General features: G+C 48.8%; 1 protein-coding gene across 2 annotated transcripts; it reads left to right on the top strand.

Annotated features, from left to right (window-relative positions):
• Nucleotides 1-1,144: 1,144 nt before the first annotated feature.
• On the top strand, nucleotides 1,145-21,791 carry LOC140406633 (uncharacterized). 2 transcript variants are annotated; one of them, XM_072494639.1, is made up of 2 exons: nucleotides 1,145-1,283; nucleotides 15,935-21,791. In XM_072494639.1, the coding sequence occupies exon 2, from the start codon at nucleotides 16,287-16,289 to the stop codon at nucleotides 17,463-17,465; it is 1,179 nt and encodes a 392-aa protein (XP_072350740.1). In that variant the 5' UTR covers nucleotides 1,145-1,283; nucleotides 15,935-16,286; the 3' UTR covers nucleotides 17,466-21,791. The 2 variants fall into 2 exon arrangements, with proteins under 2 accessions (XP_072350740.1, XP_072350739.1); XM_072494638.1 differs by lacking the exon at nucleotides 1,145-1,283 and adding an exon at nucleotides 1,313-2,749.
• Nucleotides 21,792-23,221: the final 1,430 nt, after the last annotated feature.

Here is a 23,221-nt window from a genome sequence, read left to right as displayed (position 1 = left end):
TTGTTTTCGAGTCACAAGGTTTGACTTCCCATTTGAGCCTCGGGCACCTTTCTGTCTCTCTGTTGCTCATGTCAATGACAGACAGCGATGGAGCTGAGGGCTGAATTTAACTGAGAATAACGCTCCAGTTGGCAAACTCCCATGAACAAAGAACAAAGAAATGTACAGCACAGGAACAGGCCCTTCGGCCCTCCAAGCCCGTGCCGACCATGCTGCCCGACTAAACTACAATCTTCTACACTTCCTGGGTCCGTATCCTTCTATTCCCATCCTATTCATATATTTGTCAAGATGCCCCTTAAATGTCCCTATCGTCCCTGCTTCCACTACCTCCTCCGGTAGCGAGTTCCAGGCACCCACTACCCTCTGCGTAAAAAACTTGCCTTGTACATCTACTCTAAACCTTGCCCCTCTCACCTTAAACCTATGCCCCCTAGTAATTGACCCCTCTACCCTGGGGAAAAGCCTCTGACTATCCACTCTGTCTATGCCCCTCATAATTTTGTATACCTCTATCAGATCTCCCCTCAACCTCAAACAATTTATGTAAAGGGCTAAATCCAGATTTAGAGAAGACAGATTTTTAATGGGTTGAAGGGTAATGGAGAACTGGCAGTACGGTGGAATTAAAGCCAGGATGAGCACAGCCATGATAGAATGGCAGAGCAAACTGGTTGGGCCAAATGGCCTAATTCTGCTCCTATATCTTATAACTTATGAAAGGGGGAGACATTGATTTGCTCCCAGATGTTGCCCAGAGGAGGAAGTTTTCGTCTGACACTCATTGTCGAACCTCCACATTATGACATCACAAAGGAGCTCGTCCTCTAAACCCGCCAATTGGAATAAATCCGTTCCGCAGTGGCGTCACTGCATTTGAGCGCACAAGCCCGGCGCGCGACCACCACCCCGGGTGCCGACCCCCCGCCCCCCCCCCCCGTCTGTTCCCTCTTCCCCCAGCGCATCTTCGAGACGGTTTCCAGGCAACCAGCTGACAGCTCCGGCCAGAGCGAGAAGCCCCTCCCCTAATCCAGGACTGCGCATGTCTCGGGGTGAGGGAAATCTGCGCATGTGCAGGGTGAGCTCAATCCCGCTGATTTTACCGCTGACTTGTGCCCAATGGGAAGATAGGAGGACCGGAAGGACTCTGTTTCTCCGCCAATCAGAGCTCCCCCATTGTCTCAATGCGGAAGCTGGACATGGAGGTTTCTGCCGAGCAAAGCTGTTGTTCCTCCAACCCTGAATGAGCTTGAGCCGCACACAGATTCCTGTCTCCAACACCTGTGAGTAAAACACTTTATTTTCTCCCCCTTTCCATTTCTTTTCTCATTCTCACCTTCAATTGGTAACTTGCAGCAACTGAAGAAAAAAAAGTGAATCCACGGAGGGTGCAGACTCTGCAAAGCTTGGGTCGGGTCTCTCTCTCTCTCTCTCTTAAAGACATTGACATCCTTTGCTCCCTCAGCTTGACACATTTATTTGTCTGGCTAAAAGGATGGTCTCTTTCCTAATGTTCACAATTAAAGGGCTGATTTCCCCAGGAGATGGCTGACATTTAAGGGGACAGTAAGCAGGGCAAATCCAACTCAGCCAATTACTTCTCTGTGGGTCTACTGTCTATCATCAGCAAAGTGATGGAAGGAGTCATCAAAGTTACTATTAAGTGGCACTTATTCTGCAATAACCTGCTCCTGGACGCTCAGTTTGGGTTCCGCAGGGTCACTCAGCTCCTGACCTCATTACAGCCTTGGTTCAAACTTGGACGAAAGAGCTGAATGCTAGAAGTGAGGTGAGAGTGACTCCCCTTGACATCAAGGCAGCATTTGACTGAGTATGGCATCAAGGAGCCCCAGCTAAACTGGAGTCAATGGGAATCAGGGGATAATTCTTCACGGGTTGGAGTCATACCTGGTACAAAGGAAGATAGTTGTGGTGATTGGAGGTCAATTATCTCAGCTCCAGGACTTCACTGTAGGAGTTGCTCAGGACAGTTTTCTCGGCCCAACCATCTTCAGCTGCTTCATCAATGACCTCCCTTCCATCATAAGGTGAAAAGTGATGATGTTTGTCGATGACTGCACAGTGATGTTTGTCGATGACTGCACAATGTTCAGCACCATTCTCAACTCCTCAGATAATGAAGCAGTCCATGTCCAAATTCAGTAAGACCTGGACAATATCCAAGCTTGGCCTAATAAGTGGCAAGGTACATTTGTGCTACACAAGTGCCAGGCAATGACCATCTCCTACAAGAGAGGATCTAACCACCACCCCTTGGCATTGAGTGGCATTTTCATTGCTGAATCCCACACAACCAACATCCTGGGGGTTACCATTGATCAAAAACTGAACTGGACTAGTCGTATTAATACTGTAGCTCCCAGGGCAGGTCAAAGGCTGGGAATCCTACGGTGAGTAACACCACCTGATGCCCAAAGCTTGTCTACCAGACATCTACAAGCACAAGTCAGGAGTGTAATGGAATACGCTCCACTTTGCTGGATGAGTGCAGCTCCAACAACACTCCAGAAGCTCAACACTATCCAGGACAAAGCCGCCTGATTGATTGCGTCGCCTTCCACAAACATTCAAACCGTCCACCACCGACAAACAGTAGCAGCTGTGTATATCATCTACAAGATATACTGCAGTAACTCATAAAGGTTCCTCAGACAGCACCTTGCAATCCCACAACCACTACCATCTAGAAGGACAAGAGCAGCAGATACCTGGACCTCATCACCTGGAGGTTCGTTTCCAAGTTACACACCACCCTGACTTGGGAATATATTGCCGTTCCTTCACTGTCCCTGGGGCAACATCCTGGAATTCCCTCCCTAACAGCACAGGGATGTAGGGCAGCATGGTGGAGCAGTGGTTAGCGCTGCTGCCTCACGGCGCCGAGGTTCCAGGTTCGATCCCGACTCTGGGTCACTGTCCGTGTGTAGTTTGCACACTCTCAAAGAACAAGAACAAAGAAAAGTACAGCACAGGAATAGGCCCTTCGGCCCTCCAAGCCTGTGCCGACCATGCTGCCCGACTAAACTAGAATCTTCTACTTCCTTGGTCCGTATCTCTCTATTCCCATCCTATTCATGTATTTGTCAAGATGCCCCTTAAATGTCACTATCGTCCCTGCTTCCACCACCTCCTCTGGCAGCGAATCCCAGGCACCCACTACCCTCTGTGTAAAAAAAGCTTGCCTCGTACATCTACTCTAAACCTTGCCCCTCACACCTTAAACCTATGCCCCCTAGTAATTAACCCTCTACCCTGGGGAAAAGCCTCTGACTATCCACTCTGTCTATGCCCCTCATAATTTTGTAGACCTCTATCAGGTCGCCCCGCAACCTCCGTCGTTCCAGTGAGAACAAACCGAGTTTATTCAACCGCTCCTCATAGCTAATGCCCTCCATACCGGTCAACATTCTGGTAAATCTCTTCTGCACCCTCTCTAAAGCCTCCACATCCTTCTGGTAGTGTGGCGACCAGAATTGAACACTATACTCCAAGTGTGGCCTAACTAAGGTTCTATACAGCTGCAACATGACTTGCCAATTCTTATACTCAATGCCCCGGCCAATGAAGGCAAGTATGCCGTATGCCTCCTTGACTAACTTCTCCACCTGTGTTGCCCCTTTCAGTGACCTGTGGACCTGTACACCTAGATCTCTCTGACTTTCAATACTCTTGAGGGTTCTACCATTCACTGTATATTCCCTACCTGCATTAGACCTTCCAAAATGCATTACCTCACATTTGTCCGGATTAAACTCCATCTGCCAACTCTCCGCCCAAGTCTCCAAACAATCTAAATCCTACTGTATCCTCTGACAGTCCTCATCGCTATCCGCAATTCCACCAACCTTTGTGTCGTCTGCAAACGTACTAATCAGACCAGTTACATTTTCCTCAAAATCATTTACATATACTACAAACAGCAAAGGTCCCAGCACTGATCCCTGATGAACACCACTAGTCACAGCCCTCCAATTAGAAAAGCATCCTTCCATTGCTACTCTCTGCCTTCTATGACCTAGCCAGTTCTGTATCCACCTTGCCAGCTCACCCCTGATCCCGTGTGACTTCACCTTTTGTACGAGTCTACCATGAGGGACCTTGTCAAAGGCCTTACTGAAGTCCATAAAGACAACATCCACTGCCCTACCTGCATCAATCATCTTTGTGACCTCTTCGAAAAACTCTATCAAGTTAGTGAGACACGACCTCCCTTTCACAAAACCATGCTGCCTCCCACTAATACGTCCATTTGCTTCCAAACGGGAGTAGATCCTGTCTCGAAGAATTCTCTCCAGTAATTTCCCTACCACTGACATGAGGCTCACTGGCCTGTAGTTCCCTGGATTATCCTTGCTACCCTTCTTAAACAAAGGAACAACATTGGCTATTCTCCAGTCCTCCGGGACATCACCTGAAGACAGTGAGGATCCAAAGATTTCTGTCAAGGCCTCAGCAATTTCCTCTCTAACCTCCTTCAGTATTCTGCGGTTGATCCCATCAGGCCCTGGGGACTTATCTACCTTAATATTTTTCAAGATGCCCAACACCTCGTCTTTTTGGATCTCAATGTGACCCAGGCTATCTACACACCCTTCTCCAGACTCAACATCCACCAATTCCTTCTCTTTGGTGAATACTGATGCAAAGTATTCATTTAGTACCTCGCCCATTTCCTCTGGCTCCACACATAGATTCCCTTGCCTATCCTTCAGTGGGCCAACCCTTTCCATGGCTACCCTCTTGCTTTTTATGTACGTGTAAAAAGCCTTGCGATTTTCCTTAACCCTATTTGCCAATGACTTTTCGTGACCCCTTCTAGCCCTCCTGACTCCTTGCTTAAGTTCCATCCTACTTTCCTTATATTCCACACAGGCTTCGTCTGTTCCCAGCCTTTTAGCCCTGACAAATGCCTCCTTTTTCTTTTTGCCGAGGCCTACAATATCTCTCGTCAACCAAGGTTCCCGAAAATTGCTGTATTTATCCTTCTTCCTCACAGGAACATGCCGGTCCTGAATTCCTTTCAACTGACACTTGAAAGCCTCCCACATGTCAGATGTTGATTTACCCTCAAACATCCGCCCCCAATCTAGGTTCTTCAGTTCCCGCTTAATATTGTTATAATTAGTCTTCCCCCAATTTAGCACATTCACCCTAGGACCACTCTTATCCTTGTCCACCAGCACTTTAAAACTTACTGAATTGTGGTCACTGTTCCCAAAATGCTCCGCTACTGAAACTTCTACCACCTGGCCGGGCTCATTCCCCAATACCAGGTCCAGTACAGCCCCTTCCCTAGTTGGACTGTCTACATATTATTCTAAGAAGCCCTCCTGGATGCTCCTTACAAACTCTGCCCCGTCTAAGCCCCTGGAACTAAGTGAGTCCCAGTCAATTTTGGGGAAGTTGAAGTCTCCCATCACAACAACCCTGTTGTTTTTACTCTTTTCCAAAATCTGTCTACCTCTCTGCTCCTCTATCTCCCACTGGCTGTTGGGAGGCCTGTAGTAAACCCCCAACATTGTGACTGTACCCTTTTTATTCCTGATCTCTACCCATATAGCCTCACTGCCCTCTGAGATGTCCTCCCGTAGTACAGCTGTGATATTCTCCCTCACCAGTAGCGCAACTCCTTTTACATCCCCCTCTATCCCGCCTGAAACATCTAAATCCTGGAATGCTTAGCTGCCAATCCTGCCCTTCCCTCAATCAGGTCTCTGTAATGGCAACAACATCATAGTTCCAAGTATTAATCCAAGTCTAAGTTCATCTGCCTTACCCGTAATACTTCTTGCATTAAAACATATGCACTTCAGGCCACCACTGTGTTCAGCAACTTCTCCCTGTCTGCTCTGCCTCAGAGCCACACTGGCCCTATTCCCTAGTTCTCCCTCAATGCTCTCACCTTCTGACCGATTGCTCCCGTGCCCACCCCCCTGCCATACTAGTTTAAACCCTCCCGTGCGACACTGGCAAACCTTGTGGCCAGGATATTTATGCCTCTCCAGTTTAGATGCAACCCGTCCTTCTTATACAGGTCACACCGACCCCGGATGAACTCCCAGTGGTCCAGATAACGGAAACCATCCCTCCTACGCCAGCTGTTTATCCACGTGTTTAGCTGCTCTATCTTCCTATTTCTAGCTTCACTGACACGTGGCACAGGGAGTAATCCCGAGATTACAACCCTAGAGGTCCTGTCTTTTAACTTTTGCCCAGCTCCCTGAACTCCTGCTGCAGGACCTCATGCCCCTTCCTGCCTATGTCGTTAGTACCAATATGTACAACGACCTCTGCCTGTTTGCCTTCCCCCTTCAGGATGCCCGCTACCCGTTCGGAGACATCCTGGACCCTGACACCAGGGAGGCAACATACCATCCTGGAGTCTCTTTCACGTCCACAGAAGCACCTATCTGCCCCTGACTATAGAGTCCCCTATGAGTATTGCTCTTCTGCGCTTTGACACTCCCTTCTGAGCATCAGAGCCAGCCGTGGTGCCACTGCTCTGGCTGCTGCTGTTTTCCCCTGATAGGCTATCCCCCCCCCCAACAGTATCCAAAGGGGTATACCTGTTCGAGAGGGGGACAACCACAGGGGATTCCTGCACTGACTGCCTACCCTTTCTGGTGGTCACCCATTTCTCTGCCTGCACCTTGAGTGTGACCACATTTATATAACTGCTATCTATGACGCTTTCCGCCACCTGCATGCTCCTAAGTGCATCCAACTGATGCTCCAACCGAACCATGCGGCCTGTGAGAGCTCCAGTTGGGTGCATTTTCTGCCGATGAAGCCATCCGGGATGCTAGAAGCCTCCCGGACCTGCCACATCTCACAGTCAGAGCACTGCACCCCTCTAATTGACATTGCGTCAATTAATTAGTAAAGTAAATTTAAACGTTTTAAAGAAAAAAGTTATTGTTAACTATATGTTTCCTAGCACTAGATTTCTACTATAAATGTGAAAGCTAAATACAGTACTCTCCGATCTCTGGCTTAGATACCCCTCTAAATTATAATTAAGTAATTATGTTTAATTAGTTTAACAATGCTTAATTTTTTTAATTTCGTGTAGATTCCCAATCAGGTCACAGCTTTTCTGTGATGTCATTTCAGTTTCGCCCCCACACACACAATTTGAAAAGGTAATAAAAGTTAAAATGAATAAAAATCACTTACTGACCTTCCCAGGGTCTCAGATGCTCTCTGGTTCTCTCCCTGCAGATGTACATTTACAGGCCAGAAGAAAGAGAGAGAACAAAACAATAGGGAACAAGCACCTTCTCCCACTATGCACCGAATTACCTCACTGCACCAAATTACCAAGTTCCAAATTCCCACTCTGGATATGTCTCACTCCGGCTGTGTCTCCTTCACTTGCGCAAATCCGTGTTTGCGTGGGTTTCGCCCCCACAACCTAAAGATGTGCAGGGTAGGTGGATTGGCCACACTAAATTGCACCTTAATTGGAAAAAAATGAATTGGGTACTTTAAATTTATAAAAAACAAATTATAAAAAAAAAACAGCACAGGGGATGTACCAACACCTCAAGGACTGCAGCAGTTCAAGAAGGCAGCTCACCACTACTTCGGAAGGCTAACTGGGGATGGGCAATAAATGCCGGCCTGACCAGCATTGTCCACATCCCGTAAATTAATTTTTAAAAATTTAATATCGGACAAAGATATGTCTAGTGTTGTTATATGGTATGTATTATATATATTGTTGATGGTTCTGTAATAACATCCATGTATTATTATTTCTAGTTTTGTAAATAGTACTGTACCTACATTATATATTTCCAGTCATATAGTCATTGCAGCACTGACAGAATCCATTTGGGAACTCAAGTCAATGCTGAGTCTCTGTACAGCAATCCAGTCAGTCCCATTCCCCCTCGATATCCCTGTTCCCCTGCAAGCTTATTTTCTTCAAGTGACCATCCTATTTTATTTTAAATTATTGATCATCTGGACTTCCACAACCCTTGTGGGCAGTGAGTTCCCTGTCATGACTACTCCATGACTAAATAAAATTCTTCCTCAGAATTTCCCCATCTCTAATCAGTAAATGTACTTATATGGAGATTCTCTACTCTTATATAAAGCAAAAAAGAGTGGCTAAGGTAAATATTGTTCCTTTAGAGGATGAGAAAGGAGATTTAATAATGGGAGATGAGGAAATGGCTGAGGAACTGAACAGGTTTTTTGGGTTGGTCTTCACAGTGGAACACACAAATAACATGCCAGTGACTGATGGAAATGAGGCTATGACAGGTGAGGACCTTGAGAGGATTGTTATCACCAAGGAGGTAGTGATGGGCAAGCTAATGGGGCTAAAGGTAGACCAGTCTCCTGGCCCTGATGGAATGCATCCCAGAGTGCTAAAAGAGATGGCTAGGGAGTCGATTTCAGCGGGAGCGGTGCGCAAGTGATTTCTGGGACACCTTCACAGGAGCAGGCTAGTCAATTTCAGCGGGAGCAGTGCGCAAGTGATTTCTGGGAGGTAAGTTTCTCCTTTAAAAACACTTAGCTTCACAGGAGCAGGCCAGTCGATTTCAGCGGGAGCGGTGCGCAAGTGATTTCTGGGAGACCTTCACAGGAGCAGGCTAGTCAATTTCAGCGGGAGCAGTGCGCAAGTGATTTCTGGGAGGTAAGTTTCTCCTTTTAAAAAAACCCACTTATTTTCTGTTTTATTTTTTTTCGACCCGCGGACTTCTGGGAAGACCACCCCCCCCTCCCCCAACCAATAAATTCTGGTGGAGAGGAAACCCGAGACACTACACGTGTAGTGTCTCCCACCCGCCCTCCTCCTCTAACCTAATAATAAGACCCATTGGTGTGAGGTAAGTGCCATATTATATTATTATTAGCATTATTATATTATTAGCATTGCGCAGGTCAAGGAGACACAGCCGGAGTGAGAGAGATACAGACAGTGAGAATTTGCTAGTTTGGTGCAGTAAGGTAACCAGGAAAGGTAAGTGGTTAATCTAATTGTGCTGTTTTTCAGTTAAAAGTGCAGGGTAGTGTCTGATGGCTGAAGCTGCCCCCACCATAAACTTAAATTAAACTAATTAATTAATTAGTGATGGCTGGTCATGTGATGTGCTTGAGCTGCTTGATGTGGGAGCTGGCAGATCCCATTGCGAGCTGCAGCGACCACATCTGCAGTAAGTGTTGGCTGCTCGAAGAGCTCCGGCTCAGAGTTGATGAGCTGGAGTCTGAGCTTCAAACACTGAGGCACATCCGGGAGGGGGAGACTTACCTGGACACTGTGTTTCAGGAGGCAGTCACACCTGTCAGAGTAAGTAGTTTAAATCCTGCTAGTGGCCAGGGACAGCAGGGTGTGACTGCAAGTCAGGCAGGTAAAGGGAACCAGCAGTCAGGAACTCAGGAGCCTCAGCCCTTGACTCTGTCCAACAGGTATGAGGCACTTGCTCCCTGTGTGGATGGCGAACAGGGTTGCAGGAAGGATGAGTCAGCTGACCAAGGCACCATGGTTCAGCAGGCCATTCAAGGGGAGTAAATAGGCAAGTTGTAGTTGTAGGGGATTCTATTATCAGGGGGATAGATAGTATCCTTTGTGAGCAGGATAAAGAGTCCCGCATGGTATGTTGCCTGCCCGGTGCTAGGGTGCGGGACATCTCTGACCGGCTTGAAAGGATACTGGAGAGGGAGGGGGAGGATCCAGTTGTTGTGGTCCATGTTGGTACCAACAACATAGGCAAGTCTAGAAAAGAGGACCTGTTTAGAGATTATAAAGAGCTAGGATTCAAATTAAAAAAAACAGGTCCTCAAGGGTCATAATCTCCGGATTACTGCCCGAGCCACGTGCAAATTGGCATAGGGAGGCAAGAATAAGGGAAGTTAACACGTGGCTGAAAGAGTGGTGTGGGAATGAGGGGTTCCTTTTCATGGGACACTGGCATCAGTTTTGGGACAGGGGGGACCTATACCGTTGGGATGGTCTCCACCTGAACCGAGCTGGGACCAGTGTTCTGGCGAAAAGAGTAAATAGGGTGGTCAATAGGACTTTAAACTAGAGATTGGGGGGGAAGGGAAAGTCAGGGAACCAAGAGGTGAAGTAATCAGTGGGAAGCGTAGCTGCTTAGGAATACAAAAAAGCATGAAAAGACAGAACTCAGGAGAGGTTACAATAGTCCCCATCCCACAAAATATGACACAGTATATGGAAAGGCTCAGTAAACCAAGGTCCACCACACTAAGAAAACAAAAAGGGACGGTTAATAGAGAATTAAAGGTGCTATATTTAAATGCGCGCAGTGTACGGAACAAGGTAGATGAGCTTGTGGCCCAGATTGTGACTGGCAGGTATGATGTGGTAGGCATCACAGAGACATGGTTGCAGGGGGTTCATGACTGGCATTTAAACATCCAGGGATTCACAACCTATCGAAAAGACAGAGAGGTGGGCAGAGGGGGCGGGGTTGCCTTGTTAATTAGGAATGAAATTAAATCAATAGCACTAAACGACATGGGGTCGGATGATGTGGAGTCTGTGTGCGTAGAGTTGAGTAACCACAAAGGCAAAAAAACCATAATGGGAGTTATGTACAGGCCTCCTAACAGTGGTCAGGACCAGGGGCACAAGATGCACCACAAAATAGAAAGTGCATGTCAGAAAGGCAAGGTCACAGTGATCATGGGGGACTTTAATATGCAGGTGGACTGGGTAAATAATACTGCCAGTGGACCCAAGGAAAGGGAATTCATTGAATGTTTACAGGAGGGCTTTTTGGAACACAGGAGCAGGCTAGTCAATTTCGCACTTGAGCACCGCTCCCGCTGAAATCGACTGGCCTGCTCCTGTGAAGCTAAGTGTTTTTAAAGGAGAAACTTACCTCCCAGAAATCACTTGCGCACTGCTCCTTGTGATGGAGCCCACGAGGGAACAGGCCATTCTGGACTTAGTGTTATGTAATGAGCCAGACTTGATTAAAGTTCTTAAAGTAAGGGAGCACTTAGTAGGCAGTGATCATAATATAGTCAAATTCAATCTCCAATTTGAAAGAAAGAAGGTAGAATCAGATGTAAAGGTGTTACAGTTAAATAAAGGTAACTACAGGGGCATGAGGGAGGAACTGACGAAAATCGACTGGGAGCAGACCCTAGTGGGAAAGACAGTAGAACAGCAATGGCAGGAGTTTCTGGGTGTAATTGAGGACACAGTACAGAGGTTCATCCCAAAGAAAAGAAAGGTTATCAGAGGGGGGATTAGGCAGCCATGGCTGACAAAGGAAGTTAGGGAATGCATCAAAGCAAAAGAGAAAGCCTATAATGTGGCAAAGAGTAGTGGGAAGTCAGAAGATTGGGAAGGCTACAAAAACAAACCGAGGATAACAAAGAGAGAGATAAGGAAAGAGAGGATCAAATTTGAAGGTAGGCTAGCCAGTAAGATTAGGAATGATAGTAAAAGTTTCTTTAAATACATTAAAAACAAATGGGAGGCAAAAGTTGACATTGGGCCGCTCCAAAATGACGCTGGTAATTTTGTGATGGGAGACATGGAAATAGCCGAGGAACTGAATAAGTACTTTGCGTCAGTCTTCACAGTAGAAGACATGAGTAATATCCCAACAATTCAGGAGAGTCAGGGGGCAGAGTTGAATATGGTAGCCATCACAAAGGAGAAAGTGATAAAAAAACTAAGAGGTCTAAAAATTGACAAATCTCCGGGCCCAGATGGGCTACATCCTAGAGTTCTAAAGGAGATAGCTGAAGAAATAGTGGAGGCGTTGGTGATGTTTCAACAGTCACTGGAGTCAGGGAAAGTACCAGAGGATTGGAAAATCGCTGTTGTAACCCCACTGTTCAAGAAGGGAACAAGGAAAAATATGGAAAATTATAGGCCAATTAGCCTGACCTCGGTTGTTGGCAAGATTCTAGAATCCATTGTTAAGGATGAGATTTCTAAATTCTTGGAAGTGCAGGGTCGGATTAGGACAAGTCAGCATGGATTTAGTAAGGGGAGGTCATGCCTGACAAACCTGTTAGAGTTCTTTGAAGAGATAACAAATAGGTTAGACCAAGGAGAGCCAATGGATGTTATCTATCTTGACTTCCAAAAGGCCTTTGATAAGGTGCCTCACGGGAGACTGCTGAGTAAAGTAAGGGCCCATGGTATTTGAGGCAAGGTACTAACATGGATTGACGATTGGCTGTCAGGCAGAAGGCAGAGAGTTGGGATAAAAGGTTCTTTTTCGGAATGGCAACCGGTGACGAGTGGTGTCCCGCAGGGTTCAGTGTTGGGACCACAGCTGTTCTCTTTATATATTAACAATCTAGATAACGGGACTGAGGGCATTCTGGCTAATTTGCCGATGATACGAAGATAGGTGGAGGGGCAGATAGTATGGAGGAGGTGGGGAGGCTTCAGAAAGATGTCGACAGTTTAGGAGAGTGGTCCAAGAAATGGCTGATGAAATTCAACGTGGGCAAGTGCGAGGTCTTGCACTTTGGAAAAAAGAATAGAGGCGTGGACTATTTTCTAAACGGTGACTATTTTCTAAGGGGCGACTTGATAGAGGTTTATAAGATGATCAGGGGAATAGATAGAGTAGACAGTCAGAGACTTTTTCCCCAGGTGGAACACACCATTACAAGGGGACATAAATTTAAGGTGAAAGGTGGAAGATATAGGAGGGATATCAGAGGTAGGTTCTTTACCCAGAGAGTAGTGGGGGCATGGAATGCACTGCCTGTGGAAGTAGTTGAGTCGGAAACATTAGGGACCTTCAAGCAGCTGTTGGATAGGTACATGGATTACGGGAAAATGATATAGTGTAGATTTATTTGTTCTTAAGGGCAGCACGGTAGCATTGTGGGTAGCACAATTGCTTCACAGATCCATGGTCCCAGGTTCGATTCCGGCTTGGGTCATTGTCTGTGCGGAGTCTGCACGTCCTCCTCGTGTCTGCGTGGGTTTCCTCCGGGTGCTCCGGTTTCCTCCCACAGTCCAAAGATGTGCGGGTTAGGTGAATTGGCCAATGATAAATTGCCCTTAATGTCCAAATTGCCCTTGGTGTTGGGTGGAGGTGTTGAGTTTGGGTAGGGTGCTCTTTCCAAGAGCTGGTGCAGACTCAGGGGGCCGAATGGCCTCCTTCTGCACTGTAGATTCAATGATAATCTATGATTAATCTAGGACAAAGGTTCGGCACAACATCGTGGGCCGAAGGGCCTGTTCTGTGCTGTATTTTCTATGTTCTATGTTCTATAAACGGTGACAAAATTCATAATGCTGAAGTGCAAAGGGACTTGGGCGTACTAGTTCAGGATTCTCTAAAGGTAAACTTGCAGGTTGAGTCCGTAATTAAGAAAGCAAATGCAATGTTGTCATTCATCTCAAGAGGCTTGGAATATAAAAGCAGGGATGTACTTCTGAAGCTTTATAAAGCATTAGTTAGGCCCCATTTAGAATACTGTGAGCAATTTTGGGCCCCACACCTCAGGAAGGACATACTGGCAGTGGAGCGGGTCCAGCGGAGATTCACACGGATGATCCCAGGAATGGTAGGCCTAACATACGATGAACGTTTGAGGATTCTGGGATTATATTCATTGGAGTTTAGGAGGTTGAGGGGAGATCTAATAGAAACTTACAAGATAATGAATGGCTTAGATAGGGTGGACATTGGGAAGTTGTTTCCATTAGCAGGGGAGACTAGGACCCGGGGGCACAGCCTTAGAATAAAAGGGAGTCACTTTAGAACAGAGATGAGGAGAAATTTCTTCAGCCAGAGAGTGGTGGGTATGTGGAATTCATTGCCACAGAGGGCGATGGAGGCCGGGACGTTGAGTGTCTTTAAGACAGAAGTTGATAAATTCTTGATTTCTCGAGGAATTAAGGGCTATGGAGCGAGAGCGGGTAAATGGAGTTGAAATCAGACATGATTGAATGGTGGAGTGGACTCGATGGGCCGAATGGCCTTACTTCCACTCCTATGTCTTATGGTCTTATGGAAATTGCAAATGCACTAGTGATAATTGACCAAAATTCACCAGACTCTGGGGTGGTCCTGGCGGATTCGAAATTCGCAAATGTGACACCACTGTTTAAAAAAGGACGTAGGCAGAAAGTGGGTAATTATAGGCCAGTGAGCTTAACTTCGGTAGTCGGGAAGATGCTGGAATCTATCATCAAGGAAGAAATAGCGAGGCATCTGGATGAAAATTGTCCCATTGGGCAGACGCAGCATGGGTTCATAAAGGGCAGGTCGTGCCTAACTAATTTAGTGGAATTTTTGAGGACTTTACCAGTGCAGTAGATAACGGGGAGCCAATGGATGTGGTATATCTGGATTTCCAGAAAGCCTTTGACAAGGTGCCACACAAAAGGTTGCTGCATGAGATAAAGATGCATGGCATTAAGGGGAAAGTAGTAGCATGGATAGAGGATTGGTTAATTAATAGAAAGCAAAGAGTGGGGATTAATGGGTGTTTCTCTGGTTGGAAATCAGTAGCTAGTGGTGTCCCTCAGGGATCAGTGTTGGGCCCACAACTGTTCACAATTTACATAGATGATTTGGAGTTGGGGACCAAGGGCAATGTGTCCAAGTTTGCAGACGACACTAAGATAAGTGGTAAAGCAAAAAGTGCAGAGGATACTGGAAGTCTGCAGAGTGATTTGGATAGGCTAAGTGAATGGGCTAGGGTCTGGCAGATGGAATACAATATTGACAAATGTGAGGTTATCCATTTTGGTAGGAATAAAAGCAAAAGGGATTATTATTTAAATGATAAAATATTAAAACATGCTGCTATGCGGAGAGACCTGGGTGTGCTAGTGCATGAGTCGCAAAAAGTTGGTTTACAGGTGCAACAGGTGATTAAGAAGGCAAATGGAATTTTGTCCTTCATTGCTAGAGGGATGGAGTTTAAGACTAGGGAGGTTATGCTGCAATTGTATAAGGTGTTAGTGAGGCCACACCTGGAGTATTGTGTTGAGTTTTGGTCTCCTTACTTGAGAAAGGACGTACTGGCACTGGAGGGTGTGCAGAGGAGATTCACTAGGTTAATCCCAAAGCTGAAGGGGTTGGATTACGAGGAGAGGTTGAGTAGACTGGGACTGTACTCGTTGGAATTTAGAAGGATGAGGGGGGAATCTTATAGAAACATATAAGATTATGAAGGGAATAGATAGGATAGATGCGGGCAGGTTGTTTCCACTGGCGGGTGAAAGCAGAACTAGGGGGCATAGCCTCAAAATAAGGGGAAGTAGATTTAGGACTGAGTTTAGGAGGAACTTCTTCACCCAAAGGGTTGTGAATCTATGGAATTCCTTGCCCATTGAAGCAGTAGAGGCTCCTTCATTAAATGTTTTTAAGATAAAGATAGATAGTTTTTTGAAGAATAAAGGGATTAAGGGTTATGGTGTTCGGGCCGGAAAGTGGAGCTGAGTCCACAAAAGATCAGCCATGATCTCATTGAATGGTGGAGCAAGCTCGAGGGGCCAGATGGCCTACAACTGCTTCTAGTTCTTATGTTCTTATGTTCTTGTACAGATTTTAGTGAGTTTAGATTTGTTGATCATCACCTTCAGGAAAATTGGGAGAGAAAGTAAGTGAATACAGTCTGTATATTACACACATATTTCATCCAGTAATATCGACATATATCTGTCTGGCAGCCTGCATGAAGATTTTCAGGTCTCTGTGTCCAGGACAGGAAGCAGTGAGCAGGGATCTGTCAATCAGCCTGAATCAACACCTTCAGGAGAATTGGGAGGGTGAATATTAGATCCTCAGAGTGAGAATGGAGGGAGAGTGTGTGGGATTGAAATTTGGAGCATTTCATTGAAAGAGAGAGGAAAGAATGTTCGATAGAAACTAGAATTGTCTGTTCTGAGTTTCTATCCTGTACTGACAATGATTACTATTGTAAAATCTGTTTGCAGGCAGTTCCAACGAGAGGAGTTTGGGCCGATATCTCAAACTAAATATCACGTCAAGAACTGACTGAGTCACACAATTCTTGGGATCATCGGCCTTTGAGTCTATAAGGAGAAATGTTTGTCTATTCTGTCTGCTTCAAGAGATTTAAACATCAGTGTGTCTGGAAAAGCACTGAGACACACACACACACCCGTGTGAGACTGTTACAGAGCACTGACTGTGGAAAGAGCTTTAACCAGTGACAGTCTGAAAAAATACACCATTCACATCAGGGAGAGACTGTACAGGTGTTCTGTGTGTGGACGAGGCTTCAACTGATCGTCCAACGTGGTGAGACGCAAGATCACCCGGACCATGGAGAAACCATGGAAATGTGAGGATTGTGGGAAGGGATTCACAGCCCCACACGAGCTGGCAGAGCATCAACACAGTCACACTGGAGAGAGGCCGTTCACCTGCTCTCAGTGTGAAAAGGGGTTCACTGACTTTTACAGCCTGCGGAGACACAAACGAGTTCACACTGGGGAGAGACCGTTCACCTGCTCTGACTGTGGGAAGGGATTCACTCAGTTATCCATCCTGCAGACACACCAGCGAGTTCACACTGGAGAGAGGCCTTTCACCTGCTCTCAGTGTGAAAAGGGATTCATTGACATTGGCAGACTACGGAGACACGAACGAGTTCACACTGGAGAGAGGCCTTTCACCTGCCCTCAGTGTGAAAAGGGGTTCACTGACGTTTACAGACTGCGGAGACACAAACGAGTTCACACTGGGGAGAGACCGTTCACCTGCTCTGACTGTGGGAAGGGATTCACTCAGTTATCCATCCTGCAGACACACCAGCGAGTTCACACCGGGGAGAGGCCTTTCACCTGCTCTCAGTGTGGAAAGGGATTCACTGACATTGGCAACCTGCGGAGACACGAACGAGTTCACACCGGGGAGAGACCATTCATCTGCACTGTGTGTGATATGGGATTCACTCGGTTACACCACCTGCAGACACACCAGCGAGTTCACACCGGGGAGAAGCCGTTCATCTGCACTGTGTGTGATAAGGGATTCACTCAATTATCCAGCCTGCAGAGACACCAGCGAGTTCACACCGGAGAGAAGCCGTTCATCTGCACTGTGTGTGATAAGGGATTCACTCAATTATCCAGCCTGCAGAGACACCAGCGAGTTCACACCGGAGAGAAGCCGTTCATCTGCTCTGTGTGTGATAAGGGATTCACTCAGTTATCCAGCCTGCGTAGCCACAATGTCACTCACACCAAGAGCAGGCCCTTTAAATGCTCTGACTGCAGGAGGGGTTTCAAAAGCTCTCAGCTACTGATGTCCCACCAGCATGTTAACTCTGAGGAGAGACCGTTCAGCTGCTCTCACTGCACAAAGAAGTTTCAAACATCATCCACATTGCGGAGACACCAGCGAGTTCACACTGGAAAGAAGCCATTCACCTCTCACTGTGGGGAGGGATTCACTCTGTCATCCAACATGCTGAAACACCAAAGGGTTTACAAGTTATGAAGGGTTAGATTCTGCTGTTAATCACATCCAGGACTGAACCTGGAGTGGGTGAAAGTGTTTGTCTCCTCGCCAACTCCTGGTGCTCGGACGTGGTGACCCTGGCGAACTACTGCTCCCCGGATCTGGAATACCCAACTGTGAAGTGCCGTCCATACTACCTTCCATGGGAATTCTCTTCTGCCATCATCACAGCGGTCTACATCCCACCCCAGGCGGAAGTGAAGAACGCGCTTGATGAATTGTACACAGCAATAAATAACAATGAAGCAGAATACCCGGAGGCCTTGTTCATCGTGGCCAAGGATGTCAACCAGGCCAACCTCAAGAGTGTACTACCAAAATTCCACCAACACATCTCCTGTCCCGACAGGGATCCAAACATCCTTGACCACTGCTACACAAACACCAAGGGCGCCTGATGATCCATCCCCCGACTGCAATCGGACCACAAGACGGTGCTCCTTCTCCCGGCATACAAGCAGAAACTTTTTTTTTTTTTTTTTAAATGTTTATTAAGAATTTTTAAACAAAATTTTCAACCATACAAACAACCCCCCCCCACCCCGTAACAAAAAGAAAAGAAAGCTCGCATAGCAAGACATAAACATGGCAAGTCAATATGATACAGAACTTTGTACATTGGATTCCTCCCGTACATATCAGTTTTCCGGATCCTTTATGTATTTTCTTGCTCAGATACACCCCCCCACCCCCCCCAAAGAAAGATATCCCCCCCCCCCGGGTTGCTGCTGCTGACCGAACTCCACCTAACACTCCGCGAGATAAGTCTAGGAACGGTTGCCACCGCCTGTAGAACCCCTGCGCAGACCCTCTCAAGGCAAACTTTATCCTCTCCAACTTGATAAACCCTGCCTTGTCATTTATCCAGGCTTCCACACTGGGGGGCTTCGCATCTTTCCACACTAACAAGATCTTCCGCCGGGCTACCAGGGATGCAAAGGCCAGAATGCCGGCCTCTTTCGCCTCCTGCACTCCCGGCTCGTCCGCTACTCCAAATAATGCTAGCCCCCAACTTGGCTTGACCTGGACTTTCACCACCTTGGATATAGTTCTCGCAACTCCCCTCCAGAACCCATCCAGTGCCGGGCACGACCAAAACATATGGACATGATTCGCCGGGCTTCCTGAGCACCTCCCACAACTGTCCTCCACCCCAAAGAACCTACTCAGCCTCGCCCCCGTCATGTGCGCTCTGTGAACAACCTTAAATTGTATTAGGCTAAGCCTGGCACACGAGGAAGAGGAATTAACCCTACTTAGGGCTTCAGCCCACAGACCCTCCTCAATCTCCTCCCCCAGCTCATCTTCCCATTTACCCTTCAGCTCCTCTACCAAAGCCTCCCCCTCTTCTTTCATCTCCTGGTATATCGCCGACACCTTGCCTCCTCCGACCCATATGCCCGAAATCACCCTGTCTTGAATCCCCTGTGCCGGAAGCAGCGGGAATTCCCTCACCTGCCGCCTCACAAACGCCCTCACTCGCATGCACCTGAAAGCGTTTCCCGGGGGTAGTCCAAACTTCTCCTCCAGCGCCCATAAGCTCGCAAACGTCCCATCGATGAACAGGTCCCCCATTCTTCTAATCCCTGCCCGATGCCAGCTCTGAAACCCCCCGTCCATCCTTCTTGGGACAAACCGATGGTTATCTCTGATCTGGGACCACACCGAGGCTCCCATTGCACCCCTGTGCTGTCTCCACTGCCCCCAGATCTTTAGCGTTGCCGCCACCACCAGACTCGTGGTGTACCTTGTCGGCGAGAGCAGCAGTGGTGCCGTCACCAGCGCCCCCAGGCTCGTTCCTTTGCAGGACGCCATCTCCAGCCTCTTCCATGCCGGCCCTCTCCCTCCATCACCCACTTATGGATCATCGCCACGTTGGCTGCCCAGTAGTAGCCACCCAGATTCGGCAACGCCAGCCCTACTCTATCTCTACTACGCTCCAGGAACCCCCTCCTTACCCTCGGGGTCTTACTCGCCCCCACAAAACCAATAATGCTCCTGCATACCCTTTTAAAAAAGGCCTTGGTGATCACAATTGGAAGGCATTGGAATACAAAAAGAAACCTCGGGAGGACCACCATTTTAATCGACTGTACCCTGCCCTCTAGCGAGAGTGGCAACATGTCCCACCGTTTAAAGTCCTCCTCCATCTGCTCTACCAGCCGCATCAAATTAAGTTTGTGCAGGGTCCCCCAGCTCCTAGCTACCTGGATCCCCAAGTATCGAAAGCTCCTTTCCGCCCTCCTCAACGGTAGGTCGTCTATCCCTCTTCCCTGATCCCCCGAATGCACCACAAAGAGCTCACTCTTCCCTACATTGAGCTTGTAGCCCGAGAAGTCCCCAAACTCCCTTAGGATCTGCATGACCTCCACCATCCCCTCCAGTGGGTCCGCCACATACAGCAACAGGTCGTCTGCGTACAGCGACACTCGATGCTCCTCTCCCCCTCGAACCACCCCCCCTTCCATTTCCTGGACTCCCTTAATGCCATGGCCAAAGGTTCAATTGCTAATGCAAACAACAGGGGGGACATGGGGCACCCCTGCCTCGTCCCTCGATACAGCCGAAAATACTCCGACCTCCGCCGATTCGTAACCACACTCGCCACCGGGGCTCTGCATAGGAGCTTAACCCAACTGATAAACCCCTCGCCAAACCTCCGCAGCACTTCCCAGAGATACTCCCACTCTACTCGGTCAAAGGCCTTCTCCGCATCCATAGCTGCCACTATCTCCGCTGCTCCCTCCACTGATGGCATCATTATCACATTTAGGAGTCTCCGCACATTGGTATTTAACTGCCTGCCCTTTACAAATCCCGTCTGGTCCTCGTGAATCACCCCCAGGACACAGTCCTCAATCCTCGTAGCCAACATTTTTGCCAGCAACTTAGCATCTCCGTTGAGGAGCGAGATCGGCCTATACGACCCGCATTGCAGTGGGTCCTTATCCCGCTTCAGGATCAAAGAGATCGTTGCCTCCGACATTGTCGGGGGCAGGGTCCCCCCCTCCCTTGCCTCATTGAAGGTCCTTACCAGCAACGGGGCTAACAGGTCTACATACTTCCTATAGAACTCCACCGGGAACCCATCCGTTCCCGGGGCCTTCCCTGCCTGCATGCTCCCCAGTCCTTGAACCAGCTCCTCCACCCCAATTAGCGCCCCCAAACCAGCCACCTCCTGCTCCTCCACCCTCGGGAACCTCAGCTGGTCCAAGAATCGTCGCATCCCCTCTTTTCCCCGTGGGGGCTGGGACCTATACAGCTCCTCGTAGAAGGCCTTGAATGCCTCATTCACTTTCACCGCACTCCGCACCGTAGTTCCCTTTCCATCCTTGACTCCACCTATTTCCTTCGCTGCCATCTGATGTGCCAGCATCCGGCTCGCCTTCTCCCCATACTCATTCATCGCCCCCTGTGCCTTCCTCCACTGTGCCTCTGCCTTCCCTGTGGTCAACAGGTCGAACTCCGTCTGGAGAATTCGTCTCTCCCTGAGTACTCCCTCATCTGGGGCCTTTGCATATCTCCTGTCCACTCTTAAGATCTCCCCCACTAACCTCTCCCTTTCACTGCCCTCTCTCTTCTCCCTATGAGCCCTGATGGAGATTAACTCTCCCCTGACCACCGCCTTCAGCGCCTCCCGTACTACTCCCACCTGCACCTCCCCGTTGTCGTTGGCCTCCAGATACCTTTCGATGCACCCCCGCACCCTTCCGCACACTTCCTCGTCTGCCAGCAGTCCCACATCCAACTGCCACAGCGGGCGTTGGTCCCTCTCCTCCCCCAGCTCCAGTTCCACCCAGTGCGGGGCATGGTCTGAAATGGCTATGGTCGAATACTCCGTTCCCTCCACTTTCGGGATCAATGCCCTGCCCAGAACAAAAAAATCTATCTGGGAGTAGGCCTTGTGTACATGGGAGAAAAAAGAAAATTCTCTGGCCAAAGGCCTGGCAAATCTCCACGGATCTACTCCCCCCATCTGATCCATAAACCCCCTGAGCACCTTGGCCGCAGCCGGCCTCTTTCCGGTCCTAGACCTGGAGCGATCCAGTGCTCGGTCCAACACCGTGTTGAAATCCCCACCCATTATCAAGCTTCCTACCTCGAAGTCCGGAATACGCCCCAACATCCGTTTCATGAATCCAGCATCGTCCCAATTCGGGACGTATACATTTACCAATACCAACCCCGCCCCTGCAACCTACCGCTCACCATCACATATTGGCCTCCATTGTCCGCTACTATGTTCTTGACCTCAAACAACACCCGCTTCCCCACCAGTATTGCCACCTCTCTATTCTTCGTATCCAGCCCCGAATGTAACACCTGTCCTCCCCATCCCTTCTTTAAACTGACCTGATCTGCCACCTTCAGATGTGTCTCCTGAAGCATGGCCACGTCTGCCTTCAGTCCCTTTAAGTGCGCGAACACTCGGGCCCTCTTAACCGGCCCACTGCCTCCTGCTGACCCCGGCTTCCCCCGCCTTCCCGTTGACCCCCCGTGTGGAAATCCCTCCTCCTCCTTACGCTCCTCCATCCCCCCCCTTCCCTAACGCGGGAAAATGCCTGCGCTTTCCTGAGCCAGCCCCGCCCCCTGTGGCGCAGCTCCTGTTGCGGCCTTATCCTAATTCCTCCATCCTCGAGTCTCACCTCCCTCCCCGAGTCTCACCTCCCTCCAGCACCGACGCCCACATTCCTCATTGTCCCCCCATCAAGAACTCTTCCCCCATCCCCATCCATCGTCCCACCCATGAAACATTCTTTACCCATATTTACAACCCTGTATACAGTCAACATCTCCCCCACATCCACAGTCCCTCAGTTCGAGTCCAATTTTTCCATTTGGATAAAGGTCTGGCGTTTCAAAATAGTGGTGTCGGTCCTGATCAGTGACCCACAGTCGCGCTAGCTGCAGCATTCTGAATCTCACCCTTTTTTTATGCAGCACCGCCTTGGCCCGGTTGAAGCCAGCTCTCTTCTTTGCCACCTCCGCGCTCCAGTCCTGGTATACTCTGATCACCGCATTCTCCCATCTGCTGCTCCGCTCCTTCTTGGCCCATCTCAGGACACTCTCTCTGTCCGCGAAGCGATGGAACCTCGCCACCATCGCCCTTGGCGGCTCGCCAGCCTTGGGTCTCCTCACCAGGACCCGGTGAGCCCCTTCTAGCTCCAGGGGGCTCGGAAAAGCCTCTGCACCCACCAGCGAATGGAGCATCGTGCTCACATATGCCCCGGCATCAGCCCCCTCCACTCCTTCGGGGAGACCCAGGATCCGGAGATTCTTCCTCCTCGACCTGTTCTCCAGGGCCTCGAGTCTCTCGGCCCACCTCTTGTGCAGCGCCTCGTGCGACTCCATCTTCACCGCCAGGCCCAAGATCTCGTCCTCGTTCTCGTTAGTTTTGTCCTTCACCTCTCTGAGCTCTACGGCCTGGGCCTTCTGGGTCTCCTTCAGCCCCTTGATCGCCAACAGCATTGGCGCCAGCACCTCCTTTTTAAGCTCCTCCATGCAGCGCCTGAGAAACTCCTGCTGGTCCGGCCCCCATGCTGCTCGATCTCCAACCTCCGCCATCTTGATTTTACCCCCTCGTTTCTGCCGCTGCTCCAGAGCTTGTTTTTCGGCCGTTCCACTGCTAATCCCCTCCATACGCCGGAAGGGGGACCTTACTTCACCTTCCCACACTGGATTTAGTTTAAAAAAAATTCCGTTGGGGCTCCTCCTGGGAGCCCAAAGGTCCGTTA

The sequence above is a fragment of the Scyliorhinus torazame genome, unplaced genomic scaffold (assembly GCF_047496885.1).
Source record: "Scyliorhinus torazame isolate Kashiwa2021f unplaced genomic scaffold, sScyTor2.1 scaffold_732, whole genome shotgun sequence".
Lineage (NCBI taxonomy): Eukaryota > Metazoa > Chordata > Chondrichthyes > Carcharhiniformes > Scyliorhinidae > Scyliorhinus > Scyliorhinus torazame.
The sequence above is the reverse complement of the archived record's forward strand: the minus strand, read 5'-3'. Positions and strand labels throughout refer to the sequence as shown.

What these genes read in the sequence shown, in the direction of transcription:
- LOC140406633 (XM_072494639.1), top strand. Translation starts at nt 16,287, where the DNA reads ATGGAGAAACCATGGAAATGTGAGGATTGTGGGAAGGGATTCACAGCC.